The 21,139-nt window shown below is 49.9% G+C and overlaps 1 protein-coding gene and 2 long non-coding RNA genes across 4 annotated transcripts; all 3 read right to left on the bottom strand.

The window, feature by feature from the left end:
• Positions 1 to 443: 443 nt before the first annotated feature.
• On the bottom strand, positions 444 to 5,177 carry LOC117795262. 2 transcript variants are annotated; one of them, XR_004619176.1, is made up of 3 exons: positions 4,845 to 5,177; positions 4,036 to 4,132; positions 444 to 2,804 (listed from the first exon to the last, which is right to left on the bottom strand). It is a non-coding gene; the product is annotated as an uncharacterized LOC117795262 (long non-coding RNA). The 2 variants fall into 2 exon arrangements; XR_004619175.1 differs by lacking the exon at positions 444 to 2,804 and adding an exon at positions 3,427 to 3,466.
• Positions 5,178 to 9,457: 4,280 nt separating this feature from the next.
• Positions 9,458 to 12,011, bottom strand: LOC109489374 (metallothionein-4). Its single transcript, XM_019797986.2, has 3 exons — positions 11,937 to 12,011; positions 10,499 to 10,564; positions 9,458 to 9,720 (listed from the first exon to the last, which is right to left on the bottom strand). The coding sequence occupies exons 1-3, from the start codon at positions 11,965 to 11,967 to the stop codon at positions 9,629 to 9,631; spliced, it is 189 nt and encodes a 62-aa protein (XP_019653545.1). The 5' UTR covers positions 11,968 to 12,011; the 3' UTR covers positions 9,458 to 9,628.
• Positions 12,012 to 15,976: 3,965 nt separating this feature from the next.
• On the bottom strand, positions 15,977 to 19,061 carry LOC109489367. The gene is made up of 3 exons (XR_002142343.2): positions 18,900 to 19,061; positions 17,819 to 17,970; positions 15,977 to 16,329 (listed from the first exon to the last, which is right to left on the bottom strand). It is a non-coding gene; the product is annotated as an uncharacterized LOC109489367 (long non-coding RNA).
• Positions 19,062 to 21,139: the final 2,078 nt, after the last annotated feature.

Raw genomic sequence — 21,139 nt, 5'->3', positions numbered from 1 at the left:
CTGGTCAAGGGCTATTGAAGTAAAAGAAAGAATTGCTATTGGTGGCATTTCAGATGGTCAGTCACCTGGTGACCCCTCACGGGGAGATGGGGAGGCCTCACTTTACGGGGGGGGGGCGTCGTGCAAGCCCCTTCCACCTAGCTGCATCGGCTTCCTAGGACTAGGCTTATCTAGAGACAGAATTTTATTTTTTTTAAACTTTTATTTATTTGAGAGAGAAGAGTGTGTGCAAGTGGAGGGCACAGGGAGAGGGACAAGCAGACTCCCTGATGAGCAGGGACCCCATGTAGGGCTCAATCCTGACATCAGGACCCGAGCTGACTGAGCCACCCAGGGGTTCCTAGAGATAGAGTTTTAAAGACAGTAATAGGAAGGAAGGAAGGAAGGAAGGAAGGAAGGAAGGAAGGGAGGAAGGGAGGGAGGGAGGGAGGGAGGGAGGAATGAATCCCAGGATCCCTGCAGTAAAATGTTGGCAAGGTGAAGGTGGGAGGGGGACAGCCACTGCTCCCCAAGAATGCACGTTGCTCCATAACCCCTCTCAAAGGGTTCTTCTCACCTCTCCACCCTAGCTTCCACTTCTTTCAGGGAGATGCCCCATTAGGACCTGCATCCCCCCTCTGTAGAGGTGATCCCTAGGTTGCCCCCCAGGGAAGGCAGGTCTGGTGAGTTTTCGGGGTGTGGTTCTGCTGAGACTGGAGCAGAAACTGAGCACTGCTCCAAATATCCCCATGCAGCGTGAGCCTCTGTTCTCAATCAGAGCTGGATGAGCACTTTCAAATGTTGGTTGGAAACCCTCCCTTCCCCCAAAGATGAGCTACCCCAGGGGCCTCCAATTGGCCTCACCTGAGGGGTGGAGCCAGCTGGTTCCTCCAGGCTGTGCAGGTCCCACATGTGTTGGTCTGTGAGTCTAAGCGTCAGTAGTGGTGAAAGAAGAGAAAAGCAGAAGAGGAGAACCAAGGGTCTCAGGAGAGGCTACGGTGTCTTCTGTTGAGGTGTTTAATGGGAAGCCCAAGTGGGTGCTCAACGCTGGCTTCATGCAGTTTCAGACGGCAGAGCTCACCAGCCCTAGCACTGCAGCTCATGTCCTGTTTGTCTTCATGTTGCCTAAGGCTACTCTGGCCCCAGGTCCCCCGATGCCCATAGCCCTCAAGGCTTCGTGTCTAAGACTTTCCGAGCAGGTGAAATGTGCATGCCAACACACTCAGCTAGAGCAGGGACCCCCTCCTTCGCCCTCAGGCCTCTCAGACTTCCTTGGGATTGAGCCTCAGATGAGGCCATTTGGAGGCCCCTGGGGTAGCTCATCTTTTCTGAGAGGATCTCAGAAAAGAGCAAGGAGTCCAGCAAGTCCCACCCGGGGTTGAAATCGATCTAGTGCCACACAGGGCTGTTGCATTGTCCTCAAAGGGTCTCCTAATTTACTATCCTGGGACCGAACAATTAACGGAGCGTTTAGGAGCGATGTACTGAAAGAATTTGCAAATGTGCTTCTCTGCAAGTAAAGTCATTTCTTGGAGAGATCTGCCTTTATTAGTAGAGGGAATGCTGAGTGAGCAATTTTATCCAAGGGGGCAACTAAAGCAGCAGAAGGGGACGGGGTCACAGAGAGGGTAAGGAGTCAGGGTAAGGATGGGGAGGGAGCCTCAGCCTGCCATAGAACAACTTAGCTAGAAATTTAATAACCCTCTATCTCCATGGTTACCTCCTGTTTATGGCAAATGATTCAGTTTCTCCTCTGCAGTAGTGATACAAGACCTCCTTTTAAAATAAATTTAAGTATAATAATAGACCAGGTGATATGTGATTATGCCTAAAATCGAGTAGGTGGTTCTGGAAGGACAGCAATCAGGGAAATACTGCCCTACACCAGGCCGATCCCCTGAGTGCTCACATACAACGTGGCTGCTGGTTCCGTCTCCCCTGCCCTCCTGCATCCTTCCTAGCCAGGCATTGGCACCTTTTGCGGGTCTCTAAAGGCCACAGGAAGATTCTGCTCTCTCTGAACACTCGTGGGATGGGAAGTGTTAGACGAGGAGGTGGGGAAAGGCAGCCTCCATGCTTCCAGGTTTCAGAAAGTGGCCAGGTTGACCCCAGCAACCTTTCCAATACCTCTGAGCTCTAAGGACTGTAATGCAGAGTTTTCCCCAAGGGGCTCCTCAATAGAAGATGAACAGAGGTGGTCTCCTCTCAATGAGCGGCCTGGGGGGGGATCATTAAACCCTGAGTGAGTCAGGGCTCTACGAGCTGATTTGGGCATTGATGGGCTGGAGTTCAAGGGCCACCCCTTGTGAAAGTTCTTGCGCAGGGTAGGGGCAGGAGCTCCATGGTTTTGCGGGGAAGGGGTTATGACAAGGGAAGGGTCCATTTTAGCTGGGTCACCAGAAGAAAGCCCTCAGGGCCCCCAAACTGCAGGAGACACTCTGGGTGTCTGCTGGGCTCCCACAGCGGGATAATGGGGGTCCTGCACTGCTCACATTATCCAGACCACCCTGACACTCCTGCGAGAACCTTCCTAAATGCAGCAAGTGAAGACTGAAGTTCTTCAGAGTGCCTGGCTTTGGGGTCAGACCTGATTTTGAATCTCACCAGCTTCCCTCCACTATTCACTGGGGATAATCATACTCCTTACCCCTTCGGTTATGGTGAACATTCAGGAGCTTCTTCACGCAGATTGCTGAACATGTCACAGGTGCTCAGCAAGCAGTGCTTTGATACCCCTTTTCCAGGAAGTCTTCACTCCTGCCTGCAGCCAGACGTAACCATCGTTCTTGGAACTTCTATGAGGTTTGGTCTAGATATTTTCTTCCCTGTAGGAGAGGGGATAGGGTAGTCCAACAGTCTCCCTGACACATCCTGAGGTTCCTAAAGGCAGAGGCTGAGCAAGGAGGTTCTTTCCTCTCCTCCCTTCTATGCTTAGCAAAACTCCCTCTGTACCTGAAATGATTTTGAATGCTGAGTGAATGAATTAATGTGAGAACTGAGAGTCTGACTTCGGGCTCACCTGTTTTTATGGGACCCCTTGAAGGCTGGGTCATGAAGAGTCAGGTTAAATTACGTATGTCTTAATGAAGTTACCCTGTGGCCCCCACCATCCTGCTTTTAGTAATGAGCAACGTGGTGGTGAATTCTTTCCTTCTCCAGCACAAACGTTCATTGAACTCTGCCTTAAGCCACACATTGTGTTAGGAATGGCAGGTACAGAGGTGAGCAGGACAGTGACAACGTCTGTCTTTTCTGAGAACCCACTACCTGGGCAAGGAGGCATTTAATAAGAAATCCACACCTATGGGGGCGCCTGGGTGGCTCAGTTGGTGAAGCGTCTGCCTTCCGCGCAGGTCATGATCCCAGGGTCCAGGCTCCCTGCTCAGTGGGGGGAGTCTGCTTCTTCCTCTCCCTCTGCCCCCTCTCCTCCCCCCGGCCGTCTCCACCTCATGCGCGCGCTCTCTCTCTCAAAATAAGTAAATAAAATCTAAAAAAAAAAAGAAAAAGAAAAAAGAAAAGAAAAGAAATCCACATACGGTAAGCTAAGTGCTGCCAGGAGGTGCGTAACATGGTGGTGCCCGTGAGTTTGCATAAACCAATCTCCCCGCTCTCCCTTCCTCGTTAGATCCCCGCTCCCCACTACCCCCAGGTGTGGGGACAGGCAGCATTGCCTCTCCCAGAAACCACCCCAGAGCAGCCTGACCTAGCGTCAAAGTTCTGTCTCACAGCTCACCTTCCTTCAGTGGTTCTCTGCTGGGCGGCAATTTCGCCCCCAGGGGTATTTGACAACATCTGAGAACATTCTGGGTGTCACAAAGTGGTCGTGGTGGTGGTGGTGGTCATGGTGTTGGCATCTAATGGGTAGAGGCCAGGAACGCTACTAAGCTTCCTGCAATGTCCAGACTAACCTCCCCCCAAAAAGAACGATCTGGCCTAACGTGTCAATAGTGCCGCGGTTGAGAAACCCTGCTGTACTTTATCCTGTAACAAATCCAGGATGGTTTTGTAGCAACTCAGAGATGTAGGCAAGGGAGCCGGGGGAGTCAGAGCCCCTACCTTATCTCCGGCTGGCCTCTTCGGACCTCTGATTCATCTTCTGTCAGATGCAGACAGTCATGCCCAGCCCTGCCTCCTTGACAAACATGTTCGGGAGCTGAAATACGAGAAAGTAAGTGAGAGCGCTTGCCAGGGATGGTGGATGGTGAGGCTGGGCATGGAGAGGGACGGAAGCCTCCATTGAGCCAATGTGTATTGTGGTCACAAATTCTCCAAGACTGTTTCAGTTTCAAGTACTCTCCCCTACCCTTGCCTCTAAAAATAAATTGTACAATTCAGGCCATCGGTACCTCAGGTTCAGAAACATCTGGGTCTAGCTCCCCTCTCCCTCTTCTTCCTTCTTTGTTTATTGAGGACATACTGAAAAATTTAAAAAAACATGGTTCTTTCAAATATAAAAACAGAAGCCTACAGTATACACTGATCTATAAATGACTTTTTTCCTCGCTTATCAGATTATGAACTTCTGTCCGTGAAATCAGTTTCACTTCTACAATTTCATTTTAGTAGGTTCATTGCACGATTTATTTAACCGGTCCCCAACTTTGACACACTTTTGCCATTTCTAAATCTTCACTGTTAAAACCCATGATGTGGCAAACATCTTGGTAGCTTTTGTGTGTGTGTATTCATGATTTTTTTTTTTTTCCTGAGGAGACAACATTCCTTACACTAGAATTTCTGGCTCAAAGGATACATTTTTTCCCCTTGTCACACAGTATTTATTTATTAATTTTTTTTAGAAATGTGCTACTTCAGTCAATTTCAGAAAATCCAGAAAAATAGAAAGAAGGAAAAGTAAAAATTACCTTTTACCTGTGATTTGAACACAACCACTGTTGACGTCGTAGCGTATTTTCATTTCCATAGTTTGTATTCTGTGAGGCTTCTTTTTCAAAATAAATGACTGCATACCTAATTTGTAGCCTAATATTTGCTTCAGACTTTACTGTAATTATTTTCCGCGCTTTTGCAGTTTTTGCGGCTGTCTCCTCTCCCGTCCGTCGTGTGTGCGCCGAAGCTTCCTTGCACCATCTCATACACGTGAGGCCGTTTGCAGTTTCTCACAGTTGTAGATGGTACTGTAATGAGCCTTGTCGTGGGAGTGAAGCTTTATTTCCCCCTGAATTTGTGGCTCTTTAGACAGCTTTCCAGAAGTGAAGCTACTAGGACAAATTAAGATTTCATGGTTCTTGGACCCACATTGCCAAATTATTTTAAAAGCCTCCTGTCCTATGAATCTGGGTGGTTTACACATTGTTAAGGGCTATTTACACCTAATCAGCCCTTGGAGAGTTTGGCCTGATTTATCTTCCCCTGCAGCCTCGTCTAGGGTTCTAAGCCCTTTCTGGGATCTCTTGGGCCCCAGACACCGCCGGACCGAGGAGGGGAATAAACTCCGGCGCCGGCGCTGCCGGGCTCAAAGCAAACGCCTCCGCACCTGCCTCTGGACCTCGAGCGCCCCCTGCAGTCCGCGTGAGGCACTTCCTTCCTCGTCCTGTGACCTGGCGTTTCCTTGCTTCCCCACCAAGTTTGCCTTGCGTTTCCATCCAAGCGGGAGAATGTCCTGAGCAGGTGCAGACTTCGTCACGGCCTCTCAGGGGTTTCCATTGTCCCTTAGGCAGCACAAGAACACAGTCCGTGATGTGTCAGCTTCCTGACACAGCTCCTTCCTGCTCCAGGCAACTCTTCCTTGAGAAAGCTCTTTTTCTTGACATAAAATCTGTTTTCTTGGCATTTCCTCGCTCTGTTCAAGTTTCACCCCTCATGGCCTCCTGTAACCAGTCTGCTCACTCTTTGCTTCGGCCTTTTCCACAACTTATCTTACCTCGCGGTCATCGAGCGTCTCTCTCAACTAGTCCTTCCTGAGTTTGGGAAGAGAGCCTTAACTTCTCTGAGTCTCAGTTTTCTCGCCTGTAGAATGGACATCATAGTCCCACGAAGAAGCCTAGCTTGGAATCTGGGGCTCAAGATGGGACACGGGATACAGGCATTTACCTCTCCTTCCTCCTGAGAATCCATCAAAAGAAACTAAAGAAAGACAAAGAAGGACCAGACAAACTAATAAAAGAGCTGAGAATTGGTGTGGGGGGAGGATGACTTGGACAGCACATCAATGGATCAGAGGTTACAAGATTTTTCTGGAATACTGGAATGGGTCAAATCATATCGACGGGTAAATGGGTGGAGAGGAAACCTCAGCTCAGATGAAAAGGAAGAGAACTCTATGGGGGTTCTGTCTTATTTTGTTTTGGGGTGGTTGGGGGAGTCAGGCTGGGATAGCGGAAGAGGAAGTGGTCACAGAAACCAGGATCGGGACTGATGGAAGAAGTGGCTCTAGCCTGCCACGTGATCATCAGGTTGGCCTCCTTTCCCCCTCCTTGTAAACTCCACCAGTTCCCTGCAGGCTGAGGCTGCGAGACGTTCCTGAAGAAATGGAATAACCAGTCTAGGAGGGGCCAGGGCTCTCAGGAAAGGGTCAGAGGAGGGCCCTTTTGGTTTTGGCACTGAGGGGTGGGCCACACCTGCCTGCCACCTCCCCACCCGGGTATGCCGAACCCAAGCCTGCCAGTCAGCAAACCTCACTGACATCCACAGAGCCTGCCTGCAGCCCAGAGAAGCAGAAATAGTTCAAGAAAGAGGAAACTTAACAATAAACATTTCAAAAAACTTTTCTTCACACATCAGAGATTCAGGAAAGGACTTAAATAAATAAGGTATTATGGTAAATGTTCAGAGGAGAAGCTCTTATGTATTAAAATACGATGGACCAAAATTTAGGAGATGAATAAGAGGATTGCAGAAAGCCTGAGAAATCTCTCAAAAGCGCCCAGTGAAAAATAAAGGACAGTTCATGCTGGTGCTCACAGCAGCAACGCCAAACGTTGGAAGATAACGCAGCAATGCCTTCAAAAGTGCTAAGAGAAAATTACACTGAACTTAAAATTGGATATCAAGCCAGACTATCCATCAAGCTTGAGAGAAAAATAAAGGTGTTTTCTGAATTTAGGGAATCCATTTTTTTGGTAAAAACAACAACAGCAAAACAAACAAACAATTGCTTGAGGATGTACTCTAGCAAAATAGGAAGGAGCCCAAGACAGAGGATGATGGGGACCCAAGAAGAAATGGGGCTAGCCTAGGAGAACAATGAAAAGAGATCCCAGAATGGCAGTTGTACAGAAGATCAGAAAAGAAGCCAATACATATTAGATTGTTCCACAAATAGCAAGGGGGGAAAGGCAATTTGAAATGCAAGGAAAAAACAGAAGCCTGAGGGTCTCTGATGGCCGCCTTGATAGGCTGGTGGAGTTGACAGCTGCTCACAGCCTCTGCTGGGCCCTGCTCAGGCCCCGGCAGCATGAATGAGCACCGACCATCCCAGAGCTGGAGTCACCCACACTCTGCTGTGGGTGCGAGCGAGTCTCCCCCTCCTCAGCGCCAGCCTCCGGGGACTGCGGCTTTCCCCGCGGTCCTGCTACAAGGTAGTTTCTTCATCTCCACTTGCTCTCAACTGCACAGCTTTGGAGTCTAAGTCTGGATTCGAACCTCAATTCTATAAACTAGCTGTGTAGCCTTGGCCAAGTCACTTAACCTCTGTGAGCCTTGGTTTCCTCCTCTGGGGAAAATAACAGTAATGACCTCGTGAGGTCATGTTGTGATGATTAAAGTGCAAATAATGCAGGGGAGATGTTGGGCCCAGTGCCTGGCAGGTAGTAGGTGCTTAATATTTTAATCTATTATTAGACCACTTTATTTTTATAAATAACAGATAGCATGCATGGACCGTAGATTCCTAACCCAGATCTCCTGGGGGATCCAGAGATGGCTCAGTGGGTCTGGGAGTTCCCTAAGATCATATGTAAAATTGAGCGAGGGTGTTTGTGCATTTTTAGGGAGAGAAGGCTCATTGCTGCCAGTGCTTCTTACAGGTGTTTATGGCCCCTGCTCTGCACGGTCCCTGGCAGCTGCTCAGCGCAGCGGCAGCTCTGCCGTGGGAGGGATGCCTGTACAGCTTCCTCTTTGTCTCCCACTGTATTTCATCTGCTAATTCTTGTTTTGTCACTGTATTTTATTATGGTTTAATCTTATTTTTTCTTCTAATTACTCTTTTCTCTCTTAAGTGGAAAAAAGGACTTGGCAGAGAGTTAACTCTCTAAGGGAAAACACTTACCTAGTTTCGCCAGGTATATCGTACACTGCCGTGTGTGTGTGTGTGTGTGTGTGCGTGCGTATGTGTGTCAGCACGTCATACGTGCTTGTACAGGCAGGGAATACCCTGGAGTGTCACACAAGTAAGTGCCCGGGACTGGGGTGCAAAGGTGGGGAGGAGACTTAGACACGTTGGATCTTTTGTATTTTGTACATTGTGCATATAGACCTATTTAAAAATAAGTGATTTTTTTCCTCTTTTTAAGTCAAGGATTTCTCCATACAACCCACCCTTTTGCAGGACTGCCCCGGGGAGTCAATGAGAACAGTGTGTGAAGGGCTCAGCACAGTGGCTGGCGCATTGTAAGGGCTGCATTATGGCTAATGGCAGCACCGACAATCATCAAGCTTAGTTGGACTTGTGCCAGAGCAGGTGAAAACTCTGCCATGTGTGTCAGCAATCTGGGGGGTGGGGGCAATGGCAGAGACCTCAGATGCTCTTTACATTGACTTTGGTGAACTGCAAGAACTTCAGTGAACGGCATCACTTTCTCCTGGCCTCTGTCTGTTCCATCAACCCAGTCCAAAGCGGGCCCAAATAACCAAACCAGGAGCGAATGCCCTCGGTGCCTCGGCCTTGGGGATCTTCTTCAGATCCACACAGACATCCTACGTTATGAGTTCATGGCTGATTCAGCACGAAAGTTCCTTAAATAGCACTCTTCACATGACAAGGCATTCTGGGCCAACATTATGCCCAGACAGCCTGGCTAAGATTCAGTGAGTCCCAAAGCAGACCCTGCTCAAGAAGCTTCATTGGGTAGGGATCCCAGAAAGCACTGGTGGGAGGACGGACAAGTGAGGCAGGGAAGGAAGGGGGCCAATATGGGGTATGTTAATAGGCGGGGTACCGCTGTGGGCTAGTGGAGCGCTGCGCTGCTGGGGACTTTTGGGCCATGCTGTGGAACCTGTCTCCGATTTGTCCCACTGCAAGGGTAGAGACGCCGGGGGTATTTATCCACCAACTCCTGTTTGTCAGCAGCTAAGGGCTGTTCGCAGGGGCGCTGACTCTGCGGTGTGCCTGGGCTGCTCTGTGCACGCACCAAGCAAGCTCATGCAGCAGGAGAAAGCCCCCCAAGGCCGACTTGCAGGATCCTGCGGTTAGCAGCCACTGCAGAAGGGGCGCGGGCTGGCGCTTCCCGTATCCGCAACGGCCTCAGCCCTTCTTGGTCCTGCTGGGCTAGGGTAAAACAGTGCTCTGAGCCACCAGACAACCACGAGTGAAACCTTTATTTTGCAAGCACTTTACATGAAGGTCACCAACACCGCATCTGAGCAAATATATAAAAAGCATAACCTATAGTACAATAATTCCAACTTCTCGACTAATGCACTGTACAGACATCTCCCGGGCCTTGGCCCCCAGCACAACGGATGCGTTTCAGGGGCAGCAGCTGCACTTGTCCGAGCCCCCTTTGCAGATGCAGCCCCGGGCACACTTGGCACAGCCCGGGGGGCAGCAGGGACAGCAGCCTGAAATGGTCAGGAGATGGACAGGTCAGTTTGGGGTCAATGCTTCCCTCTTACCACGTCCTCTCCCACTACTTAGAGAAAGCGGGAAGGGCAGAGCAGGTCACAGGCTTCAATCCACATTAGCAGAAAACCCGGGGCAGGAAGTTGTGGGATGTTAGAGCCAGGAGGGATCTCAGGGGTCGTCAGGAGTTTACCAGCTGCCCCAGAGAGGGGAAGGGCTTGCTCAAGGTCGTTGGTCAGTGGCAGATTTTTTTTTTTAGATTTTTTAAATTTATTTATTTGACAGAGAGAGACAGCCAGCGAGAGAAGGAACACAAGCAGGGGGAGTCGGAGAGGAAGAAGCAGGCTCCCAGCGGAGGAGCCTGATGTGGGGCTCGATCCCAGGACTCTGGGATCACGCGCTGAGCTGAAGACAGATGCTTAACAACTGAGCCACCCAGGCACCCCATGGTCAGTGGCAGATCTGAAACTAAAACCCAGAGCTCATGACGCTAGGCCAGTGCTCTGTCCCTTTCTGCACTGGGCACAGCAGGACCTCCCTACAGCCCTCTTCTTCCGTGAACACCCGCAACCCCGGCGATGCCCTCACCCCCAGGTGAGGCTGCCACCCTTAGGAGCTTTGCCCCAGGCCTCTGCTCAGCTGTCATTTCAGATCCCTCCCAAATGGGTCCCAGGCCTCCAGAACCCGCTTAATCCCACCATGGCTGGAGGGTTGGGAAGGGAGGGGACAGACTCTCCTAGCTTCCAGCCAGCGGTGCCCCTGGTCAGCATAACTCACTTTTTCGGCACGTTTTACAGTTGCAAGTTGTACATTTGCAGTTGTCTCCGCAGATGCAGATGCCTCCTAGAAGAGAGGACAGAGCCCCAAGCGTAAGGACTGAGATCAAACAGGGACGAAAGGTGTGAGGCAGACTTTCACCGTGGCAGGGTTTCTGGGCTGTCCTTGGGGAGTGGCTGGACAAGAGGACGAAGAGGCTGCGGGGCAACACCCCTGGGGTATGGGCCCTTGGATGGCTCCCAGTCACAGTTCCCGGATGGAAACTGGGGTGGCTGCATTGGGCCCCTCAGCCGGGATACTTGCTAAAATGCAGATTCACGGGACCAACCCTTGAGATACTCTGATTCACAAGTCTGGGTAGAGAAGGGGAATCATATTTTAAAAAGCAACCCAGATGATTCTGTTGTACAATGAGGTTTGAGAACCACTAGACCAGGCCAATGTCCCCCAGGGACTGTGAAAGCCTCGTATATCCTCTTCACCTTTTCAAAGCATCAGGCAAGATAGAAACCCAGAATGGGCAGGAGAAAGACCAGGGACATAGATAACCTTAAAATGAGAGCTGTAGCCACAGCTTCTTTTCCGATAAAAACCTTCTACACTTAAAAAAAAAAATCATCCTGGGGCGCCTGAGTGGCACAGCGGTCAAGCGTCTGCCTTCGGCTCAGGGCGTGATCCCGGTGTTGTGGGATCGAGCCCCACATCAGGCTCTTCCGCTATGAGCCTGCTTCTTCCTCTCCCACTCCCCCTGCTTGTGTTCCCTCTGTCGCTGGCTGTCTCTGTCTCTGTCGGATAAATAAATAAAACCTTAAAAAAAAATCATCCCACCTATCATTTTGAATGTCAAATTTTGAGTGTCAAAATGCTGGAAGTTTCTCTTTGGCAAGTTTGGGGTACAGACATGTCCTGTTAAGGACCAGAGAGGCTTGTGAGAATTCTCGATACCATTTCCAAAGACCATAAAAGCCCAAGATGCCTCCAAACTCTGACCTCTCCCCTCCTGAGCTATGTGCTTCCGTAGAATTAAGGGATTTCAGAGACTCAGGAGCCCACATACACTTCTAATGACTCCCCTGACCTCTGCAAGTACCTTACGATTTTAGCACTTTCATAGCAGCCCTGGGAGGTGGGCAGCTGGGGAGGAGTGACCTTAGTTTTCAGGTGAAGATACGGAGGTTCAGAAATACGAAGTGTCAGGAGTGAATGGCAGCAGTGGACCAAAACCAGATTGCCAGGTCCTTAACTCTGGTGGCTGCCCCTAGGGACCTGACGCTAAGCGCCCCCTGAGCCAGGGTCTCCGTTCTAGCAAATCAGGCTGGTAGGGAACAGAGTGGGAGCTCCTAATTGGAGGAAGAGAAATATTCATCAGAGCCCTATGGGCTCCAAATCTGAAGCTGGTGCAAGGTTCCAGGACCCCAGAGTGGGCATCCTTACTCACCAGACATGCAGGTGCATTCCCCGGGGTCCATGGTCCAGGCGGCCAAGGGGCTCCAGTGCTAGCACAGCTGGGGAAGAGAAGTTGAGTGAGCAGCGGCTGGAGGCTCCCTATTTATAGCTGTGTAGGTGTGCACTTGGGCGCTCCCCACCTGTCCCTGGGGCCAGACGCCCTGCACACGGCCCAGCCAGACGCCGCAGGCTGGGGGCTGGAGAGAGCGGGCAGAGGGAGGGCAGAGGAGAGGGAGAGCAGTACAGTCATTCGGATGCTTCTCACAAGGGGAGCAGGTGGCTGCACCCACCCATCTACCCACGTGCCAAGGTGTCAAGGAGCCAGGCTCAGGCTCCAGTGGCACTCACAGTGCTCAGATTGGCAGCTACACCTGTCCGGTTTCCAAGTCCTCTGTAATCTGCCATTTCTGCTCCCTCCTTCACAGGGCCTGGCTCAGGGCCTCATTCTGTCTTCCCTGGTCATAAAAGCCCTTACTGTGGGCAGAAGAGGGCCCTATTCGGGCCTTCTCTTGGCATGTCCCCCAAACTCCCTGGGTGAGAAGGCCAAAAGTCAGGGGCACGTGCCCAAAGGGAGCGTGCAACCTCTCCTTCTAGATCACACATGTAACGCTCTGGATTCTGGAATTTTCTCTCATCCCAAGCCATCCTGCTTCCAAGGGTTTGCTCAGACCTCTGCCCCAGGCTCTGAAGGGCAGATGCGCAGCCACTGTGTGTCCCTTTAGGCCTGAAGCCTGGCTGGAGGTAGCTGTGTGCTGGGGATATGAACAGAGTTTGGATGCATAGGCTAGGTGCCCACAGGCATGCGTGAGGTCTCTCGCAGTGAGGGAAGGGGGTAGGGATGGAAAAAGACTGGACATGGGCCCCAGACTGGAGGTTGGGGACATGGGGCAGATCTCTGGGCACCTTCCGGTGTGAAGATTTGAGAATTAAACATTGAACCTGGCCCTTCAGGTTGCTATGAAGCTCTCTTTGTCAGTGTAGGGGGATAGAAAGTATTTTATTTGTTCATTTGATTTATAACTTTTGGATATTTTAGCCAGTGACCTAGGAACCTTCAATTACACTCCTGCTCTGACCGCCCCCCCCGCCCAAACATTAGGAGGGGCTTGGAACCAGCCTCCTGTAGTCTTGCCTTCTCCTCTTCATTCTCCACCCTGCCCCGGAGATCTAGCCTCCAAATAGCATTGGCCATGTTATTCTCTTGCTCAAAACCTTCAGTGGCTCCCACCATCTGCTGAATGAAGCCCTGACACCTTAGTCTTGCGTTCCAAGCTCAACTTACCTTTCCAAGCTCAAGGTCCACTCATCCCTTCCACCTGCTCCACCGAAACCTAAGGACTCCAGGCTCCCTGTACTTGGCCTTGAACTTTTCCACCTCCAGGCCTTTGCTCCTGTCAGGTGTTCATCCTTTCCTGATCACCCTGAGTCCAAAAAAATCCTCCTCGTTTACCGAGGCACGAATCAAATGCCATGTCTTGAGTGGGAGAAGCAAAGGGCGGGGGGGGGCTTTGGGGGAGAATAAATCCCCCCAATCTCCATTATGACCTTTCTTGGACACAGGCAGCTGACTGATCTTCCGTCTTACATAATGTGCCCTCCTGATGATGCAGCTTCAAGCTGCCCCCAAAGCTGCCATCTTCACCACCTCTCCATGTAGAAATTCTGGAGCTGCCGCTGCTGACCTTTGCTCCAGAAGCTGTCTCTGATCTTTTTCTACTGGAAGAAACCTTTCCTTCTGTGACCCTCTCAGTGACCTGGTTGTATCTTTCTCATGCCATTTACTCCTTTTTACTCTGCTGTGTATGTGGGTTCACGGCTCTCATGCCCTGCACCCCAATCTCAGAGCTCTCGGAGGCCAGATGTACTGTCTGAAGCATCTCGATTCCGCAGTGGTCTGCACAATGTTGAGGAGGTGAATGAATGAATGAGATGAATAGTCAGATGACTGAAGACATGAGGGAGCACCTGAGTGGGCATGGGATGAACAAATGAACGAGCAAGTTGAGTGAGGAGCGGACACGTAAATGCACGAGGCTCCTGCATGTGGGACCTGGGGACCTCTCCTGAAAACCACTGTCACCATCCGGAAAGGCAAGAGAGATGGGGCGTGGCCAGAACCAATGGAGATAGTTCCTCCCTTTTGTAAATTGCTGGGGTCTCCATCCCTTATCCAGAGGAGCGCTGGAAGCATGGGGTTGAGCTGAGACATTCTAGGGAGGACAAAGGCATTCACCCCCACGGGCATCAGCAAGGCACAGGGAGGGTAGGTAGGGGCAATCTTGTATTGATCCAGAAATGGTCCCAGCCTGCAAGGAGTTCACAGCTAGCTTCTAGGGGATCCCAGCACGTTCCATTCATTCACCTCCTTCTAAGGGCCAGCACTGTGCTGGGCACTGGGGAGCCAAGGGTGAGTAACACCAGAGCTTATAGTTGAGAGGGTCAGGAGGACATCTCAGCCCAGGAAACCTCTGCCGGGGCAGGGCTGCTCTCAGAGTTCAGAGGCTGGTTTCATCTTCCTAGGCCCAGATTCCCATGGGCCTAGTGCCGGCCCATGTCTTGGCAGGACCAGCTTCCCCCACCTCTTGCGTGTGTGCCTTGCAGCGGATACCAATACCTTAGGAGGTCTAGCCCAACCCATGAGCCCACAGCAAGGAAGGGATTTTTCTCCACCTTCATCCAAACCATCTCTCCTCCCTCTCTCCTCTCTGAGCCAGGAATGGCTTCTTCCTTGGATGACTGACATCGTGATGTTGCTTAAGGCCCCAGCTGAATGATAATCTCAAAATTCAATCCCACAGGTAGCACAAACTTTCCCAAGTTCTGGGCTGTGCAGACTGAAAGGACCCTCTGTAGCATCGGGCAGTCAAGTTCATGTTGAACTGCGCTATCCTGTCCCTGTTACACGGTCCTTCTTCCGGTGCCTGGGGAAGCATATCCATAGCCCCTCGTGCCCTTCTGCCTGTCTTCTGGGTCTCAGCTCCGAATCTTGCATGGAGCACAAAAACAAAAATACACACACCATCCTGAGTGGGTGCAATGGCTGTAGGCATAGCTTAAATCTGCACTTCGAAAATTAATGTTTCGGGGGCACCTGGGTGGCTTAGTTGGTCAAGCATCTACCTTCCTCTCAGGTCATGATCCTGGGGTCCTCGGATCGAGTCCCGCATCAGGCTCCCTGCTCAGCGGTGGGGGGGTCTGCTTCTCCCTCTCCTCTGCTATCCTCTCCCTCTCTCTCTCACTCTGTCAAATGAATAAATAAAATCTAAAAAAAAGAGAAAACATCAGTATTTCAAAGAAATATTAATTAATCTTTTGATTAGCGAAGAAGTGATCCTTCGCTTTCCTGGGGGTATTCAAGAAGCCCTATGAGAATCTGATGAAAGTTCTCGATCTTCTACCCCAAAAAGAGGCACAAAAACACAGCATTTCCCCCAAAAGTTGAGAGGTTTTGTGCATCTCTTAAATCTCATTGGTGAACCCACCCCAGATCCCTGCACCACACCCAAGGGGTCCTGAGGTAAGAACTTCTCTGCAGAAAAGCAGTCCTGCCTATAGCAGCTCTCCCCTTATCACACAGTAGCTGGAGTTCCTTGGAGCCAGGGTCCTAACTATCTCCTTCTCCAGGTACGGCCTCCCCTTTGTGCATATGTCAAGGGTTTTTCTCAGAATGATGAAACTGCCTGTTCCAAAGGAGCCGCCAATACTCCTGGCTTACAAAACACGAAATGACAGGGTTTCTATAGTCTCCCCCTCCCATCAAGGTAAAAGCTAAATACACGTTCTTGAGCCCAGCGTTTTTTTTGCCGCAAAGTTTCTGGGACTCATGGCTCAGGAATGGAGGTTCGGCCATGGCTCAGGAATGGATGTCAGAGAAGTGTCCTGCGCCATGACTCCACACCCTGGTCTGTGTTTTGCTCTTGGGATCACCATCTTTTCCCACACAGGGACCCTCTGGACATACATCCCCCCCAACTCCCCGCAGGAGCCTGGAGCCATCAGTTTTATTATGTTGGTTTAGATACTGACCTCTCTCTCTAGATGACATGCTTCGCAAGAACAAAGGCTACGTTTATTAATCTCAGCATCCCCGTGGCCAGACTCACTGAGTGCGGCCCCACAGTGGGTGCTCAGTAAATGGTTACGGGTTGACAATGAATAAATGGCTCAGTTCACAGAGTTACATCTAGGCTGTCTTCTCTGGCTCTTGTAGAGGAGATTGAGAGGAACTTTTGCTCAGCAAGAGCCGTCAAACTCTTGAGATGTGGAGTCCTGCGGCCAGGCTCTGTTCCTTCTTTGCTGTGTGACATGGGGCAAGTTGCTTGACCACTCCGAGCCGGCAATATTCTCGTCTGGCTAATGAAAACGATAACCTTATGGCACTGTCCCTGTGATGGTTAAGCGAGAGAACGCATATTAATATGCACTTATTAGCAGTGGTAACGTTATCATTGCCCATGCCTGTTAACAAGCTGGCAGATTGGTTCAGCCACCCACACCGATTTGTATGTTTCGGGGTCAATGGACTATTCTTCAGCCTGTCTTGGGGTCCTGAGGAGGATGCATGCAGACTTTTCAAATATGGTGGGGCCCCTGGGTGGCTTAGTCAGTTAAGCATCCGACTCCTGGTTTTGGATCAGGTCAGGGTTGTGAGATTGAGCCCCGTGTTAAATAATAAATAAATAAATAAATAAATAAACTCTTTAAAAACCACTTTTCAAATATTGTCACTAATAGTTTCTGCTCTGTCACTAAAGTTCTCTGCCTTTAAGCTCAACCTAATTCCTTTGGGGTTCCCCGGGGCCTGGGGACTGTGGAGCCCTGTCCTCTCTGACTCCTCTTGATTAAGTTTTCATCTGTTTGGAGGCAGAGCTGACCTTCCACCTCCAGAGCCCCCTTATCTGCAGGACTAGGCAGGAGAGGTGGGTGGATACCATCTGGGCCAACAGGGACCCTATTGGGGCACCAGCTTGAATCCTGGATGGTCAGCCCTGAAAGAACCCTGAGAAAGTGTGGGTCAGCTTCTTGTTCAAATGGGAAAACTGGGTCAACCCCTGGTCACTGAGCTTAGGTTGGTGGCAGGGGAGGACTCGAACTTGACTCCTCAATTTGTTACCAGTACCCACGCTTTAGGTCCGAGGCACTCCTCACAGAACTGGTCAGTCATTTGGAGCCTTGTGGCCTTATAAACTATTTATTAATTAACTTTATTATTAAAAAGTTCAAACCTACTAAAAAGTACAAAGACGACTATTATAACCACCATCGTATCTACCACCCAGAATTAACAGATGTCAACATGGTCATATTTGCTTCAGCTCTTTTATTTATAAGAAATAAAAAATTAACAGGCTCACGGCTTTAAACGCTGCCTGTGTGCTGGTGACTGCCAATGTACATCTGCAGCCCGGCCTCTCTTTTGAACTCTAGCTCTATACTTCCGGCTGCTACTCAACACCTCCACGTGGATGTCTAACAGTATCTCAAACCCCATCCCTGTCTCACCTCCAACCAAATCCCCCCTTGGTCTTGGTCTCGTGTCCCTCCACCCCTGCCATGTGGTTTGGGCCACTGTCACTCCCCAAGAAGATTTAGCTCGTTTCTTACCTGGCCCCCTTTCATCTTCTCTTCCCTTGTCCTGGACCCTTGTACCATGTTTTATTATAAAAATACTGCAGGGAAAGTCCCCATTCGTATCATGTACATCAGTATACAAAACTCACTCATTCCTGGAAGGATGGCTAGGGGGTAGGGGGACAGTCACTCTCCCAAGATCTTATACTAATTTATACTCCCTCGAGCAATTTCTGACAGTTGCCATTTCCCCACTTCCTCCTCCAGTGCTTCCTGTATTCAGACTTTGACATGTTTACCCACCTGATAAGTGTGAAGAAGTATAATGGTACCTCTATGAGGTGTAATTTGCATGTCCCCGCCTCCCAGCTTCATCGGCCATTAACCTCCAGACGGTGAGCCGTGGTTTAGTTGTCCTCACACTGATGGTGCACTTCTCAGCAGTCTTTCACACCCTAGCAAGAGAGAGCATAGTGAATGTTACGGGCAGTGGTCATTTGCACATGGTTACCATTCTGACTCTTCCATCTCCCTTATCTCTGTGAACCCCAACTATAAAATGGGGGTCATTTGGTCTACTCATGGAGCAGGCATTTAACATACAAGTGCTCGAGGAATGGTAGATATTAAGATTTTGGGTTTGCCGTGGTGTGCTATGTTTATAGACAGCTTGATATGGAGCTGGATATGCCTGGAGTTTGGCTTCAATGCTTTGGCAAGGCATATCACCTTTCCAAACATCAGTCTGTTACTTTTAAAAGGGAGATAATAGTAAGTGGAAGGAGTGGGACAGGAGATGCTAGGATAGAAAAGTCAAAGGAGCAGTAGGAAGCCGTGAAGAACGTAAAGGGCAACTATATTTGTCACAAATCTGTTCCACAGCCTGGCCTGGAAAAAAGCATGGTGCAGAGCGGTGACAGAGCCCCAGACCCTGACGGGTTGGGCTTTGGGGTGGGAGGCTGGTTGAGAGGAGGAGGGGCAGCACCCTCCTTCCCCATGCATTATTACTCCTCCCCTGCTGGGCTAACGAGATGCTTCCTTCTCTGTGATCCAAGTTCTGAAGATCTTATCATCAGGAAGAGGTTCTGTAGATTTTCATAAATGCTAAGGGTCTTCACATTTCCTTTATTTTTTTTCACATTTCCTTTAAATATATGTTTCTAGATATTTGTTCCAACAGCTAAGGTAACAGTCGGTATCTGTGTGTGTGTAAGAGAGAGACAGACAGACAGAGACTGACAAAGCTGCACATGCCAGGGAATCTGGGGCCGTTCTGTCTCAGGATAGCTCCAAGAATGCCTCTTCCCTCCAATCAAAACATACATACACGCAGAATTCTGTTTTCCTGGCCCCCGCTTCCATTCACGGAGCCCAGGTAAAGTACCTCACAACCAGTGTGTGACCAGCCTCCAAGGACGTGGGTCTCAGCTCTGTGGATCATAAAAATCAGGCCAAGGCTAATTAGGAGCCACCTTGCTCGATGCCCAATCCCCTGTGTGCTCGGCAGACTTCACAGACTCTCCAGAGCTTGTGGCTGCTGGTTAATTACAAAGGACTCCAGCTCCGGGGCTGTGATTCGGTCCCTCCGCTTTGCACACGGCCCTAGAGGAAGGATGAGTAAGGCCAAAGCCAACAATTACAAACACTCATTGCCCCCAGCAGCAAAGTGGCTGGCCTGGGTTGGCTGGCAGCCCAGATTAGGGCTACTGAGATGGGACAAGAGGCTTATGACTGTCCATCCATCCTTCCTTTGTCCTTCTTCTTCCTACTTACTTCCCTCCTTCTCTCCCTTCCACTAATAATTCAGGAAACATTCAGGGCCTACTGTGCACTAGGCTTCAGGTTAGCCCTCTGGACGGGGCAAGTGAGTCAGACACAGGGCCTGGTCAAGGAGCTTGCTTTACAGAAGGGGCGATACCTATGTCAATAGCTGTCAGAAAAAGAGAAGGCGAGCAGGACGTAGGGCACACAAGTGCAGGATGACGCTTGAATGACCCTAAGAGTGAGTAGCTCCTTAGATTTTGTGCCCGGGTACCTCACTTGCCTTACTCTGGTCTTGGCCCTTCATTTCTCCCGGTCTAGGCAAGCTCTGAGCTCCTCATGGATTACTCTGGTCTTGGCCCTTCATTTCTCCCGGTCTAGGCAAGCTCTGAGCTCCTCATGGATTGAGCTCCTCACATTGTGCAAGTTCACAGCCCCGGGGGTTCATGGAGGTGTATTACAGGGGCTGCTGCGGACGGGATGCCAGGTCTCATTCCTCCTCTCTTCCCCTACTTGCCCCTAATGGGGCAGGGGCGCCTGGATGGTTCAGTCCATTAAGAGTCTTGACTTTGGCTCAGGTCCTGATCCCAGGGTCCTGGGATAGAGCTCCGTGTCGGGCTCCCTGCTCAGCGGGGAGTCTGCTTGTCTCTCTCCCTCTGCCCATCCCTCTGCTTGTGCTCTCTCTTTTTCTCTCAAATAAATGAATAAAATCTTAAAAAAAAATAAGGCAGCTGCTCTTTTTGTACTCTGTTTTGTCTTGTGCATCCCACCCACCTCCTCTGACATAATAATTATATCCGGAGTAGGGATGGTGCTGCTGCTAGAACCAGTGGGAAAACCATTATAACAGCCTTGCCTTCACGGCTAGTGGACTTGCCCGAGGGAACAGGGGGTGCTGGCAGATCCGCACCTGGAATCTCAACGGGAACCCTGGCCCAATGCCCTTCCTTGTTTTCCCTCTCTTTTAAAATTATTATTTATATTCTGAATGATCTAAAAAACAGGTAAGAATAGAAAGTCAAACACGGAAACTTCCAGTGTTAGCAAATATTAAGTCCTATTCATTTCAATGACTTAAAGAACAAAACAAAGAGGGTGGAAACCTCCCACGTAAACTTCCCATATCTTGTTCCCACCCCACCACCAAACCCGGGAACTAATTTCTCGAAGAGTTTACCATGCCCACGCATGTTTTTCTACTTTCACTGTATATATATGTACCTATAAAAATTACATGGTCTTGTTTTACAAGTTTGTAAACCTCATATAAAACGGCATCATTCTCCATGTAGCCTTTTACAACTATTTTTTTTTTGCTTTTTTTGCCCACCATTTTGAAATTAATGACTTTAACTGCTTTATAGCATTCTTTTTTTTTTTTTTTAAAGATTATTTATTTATTTATTTGACAGAGACAGAGACAGCCAGCGAGAGAGGGAACACAAGCAGGGGGAGTGGGAGAGGAAGAAGCAGGCTCATAGCAGAGGAGCCTGACGTGGGGCTCGATCCCACAACGCCGGGATCACGCCCTGAGCCGAAGGCAGACGCCCAACCGCTGTGCCACCCAGGCGCCCCTGCTTTATAGCATTCTATTATAAGAATATTTCAAGTTTGAGCCTTTCCCCTGTCAATGAGCATTTAGACGCTCCCACTTTTCCGGTATTACAAATATTGTTGCACTGGACTGCCGCATGTACGTGGCTCCTTGTGTGACATGTGCTAGAGTTCCTCCGGGGGTAAAGCTGGGAGCAGACTTGCTGGATGGAAGGTCATGTGCTTATTCTACCTTCCTAGAGAGTCCCAAATTGCTAACCAAAAGTTTACATTCCTGTGACCAATGTCCTCCCTCAAGTGTCCTTGTCC

This window comes from Ailuropoda melanoleuca, chromosome 12 (genome assembly GCF_002007445.2).
Source record: "Ailuropoda melanoleuca isolate Jingjing chromosome 12, ASM200744v2, whole genome shotgun sequence".
Lineage (NCBI taxonomy): Eukaryota > Metazoa > Chordata > Mammalia > Carnivora > Ursidae > Ailuropoda > Ailuropoda melanoleuca.
The sequence above is the reverse complement of the archived record's forward strand: the minus strand, read 5'-3'. Positions and strand labels throughout refer to the sequence as shown.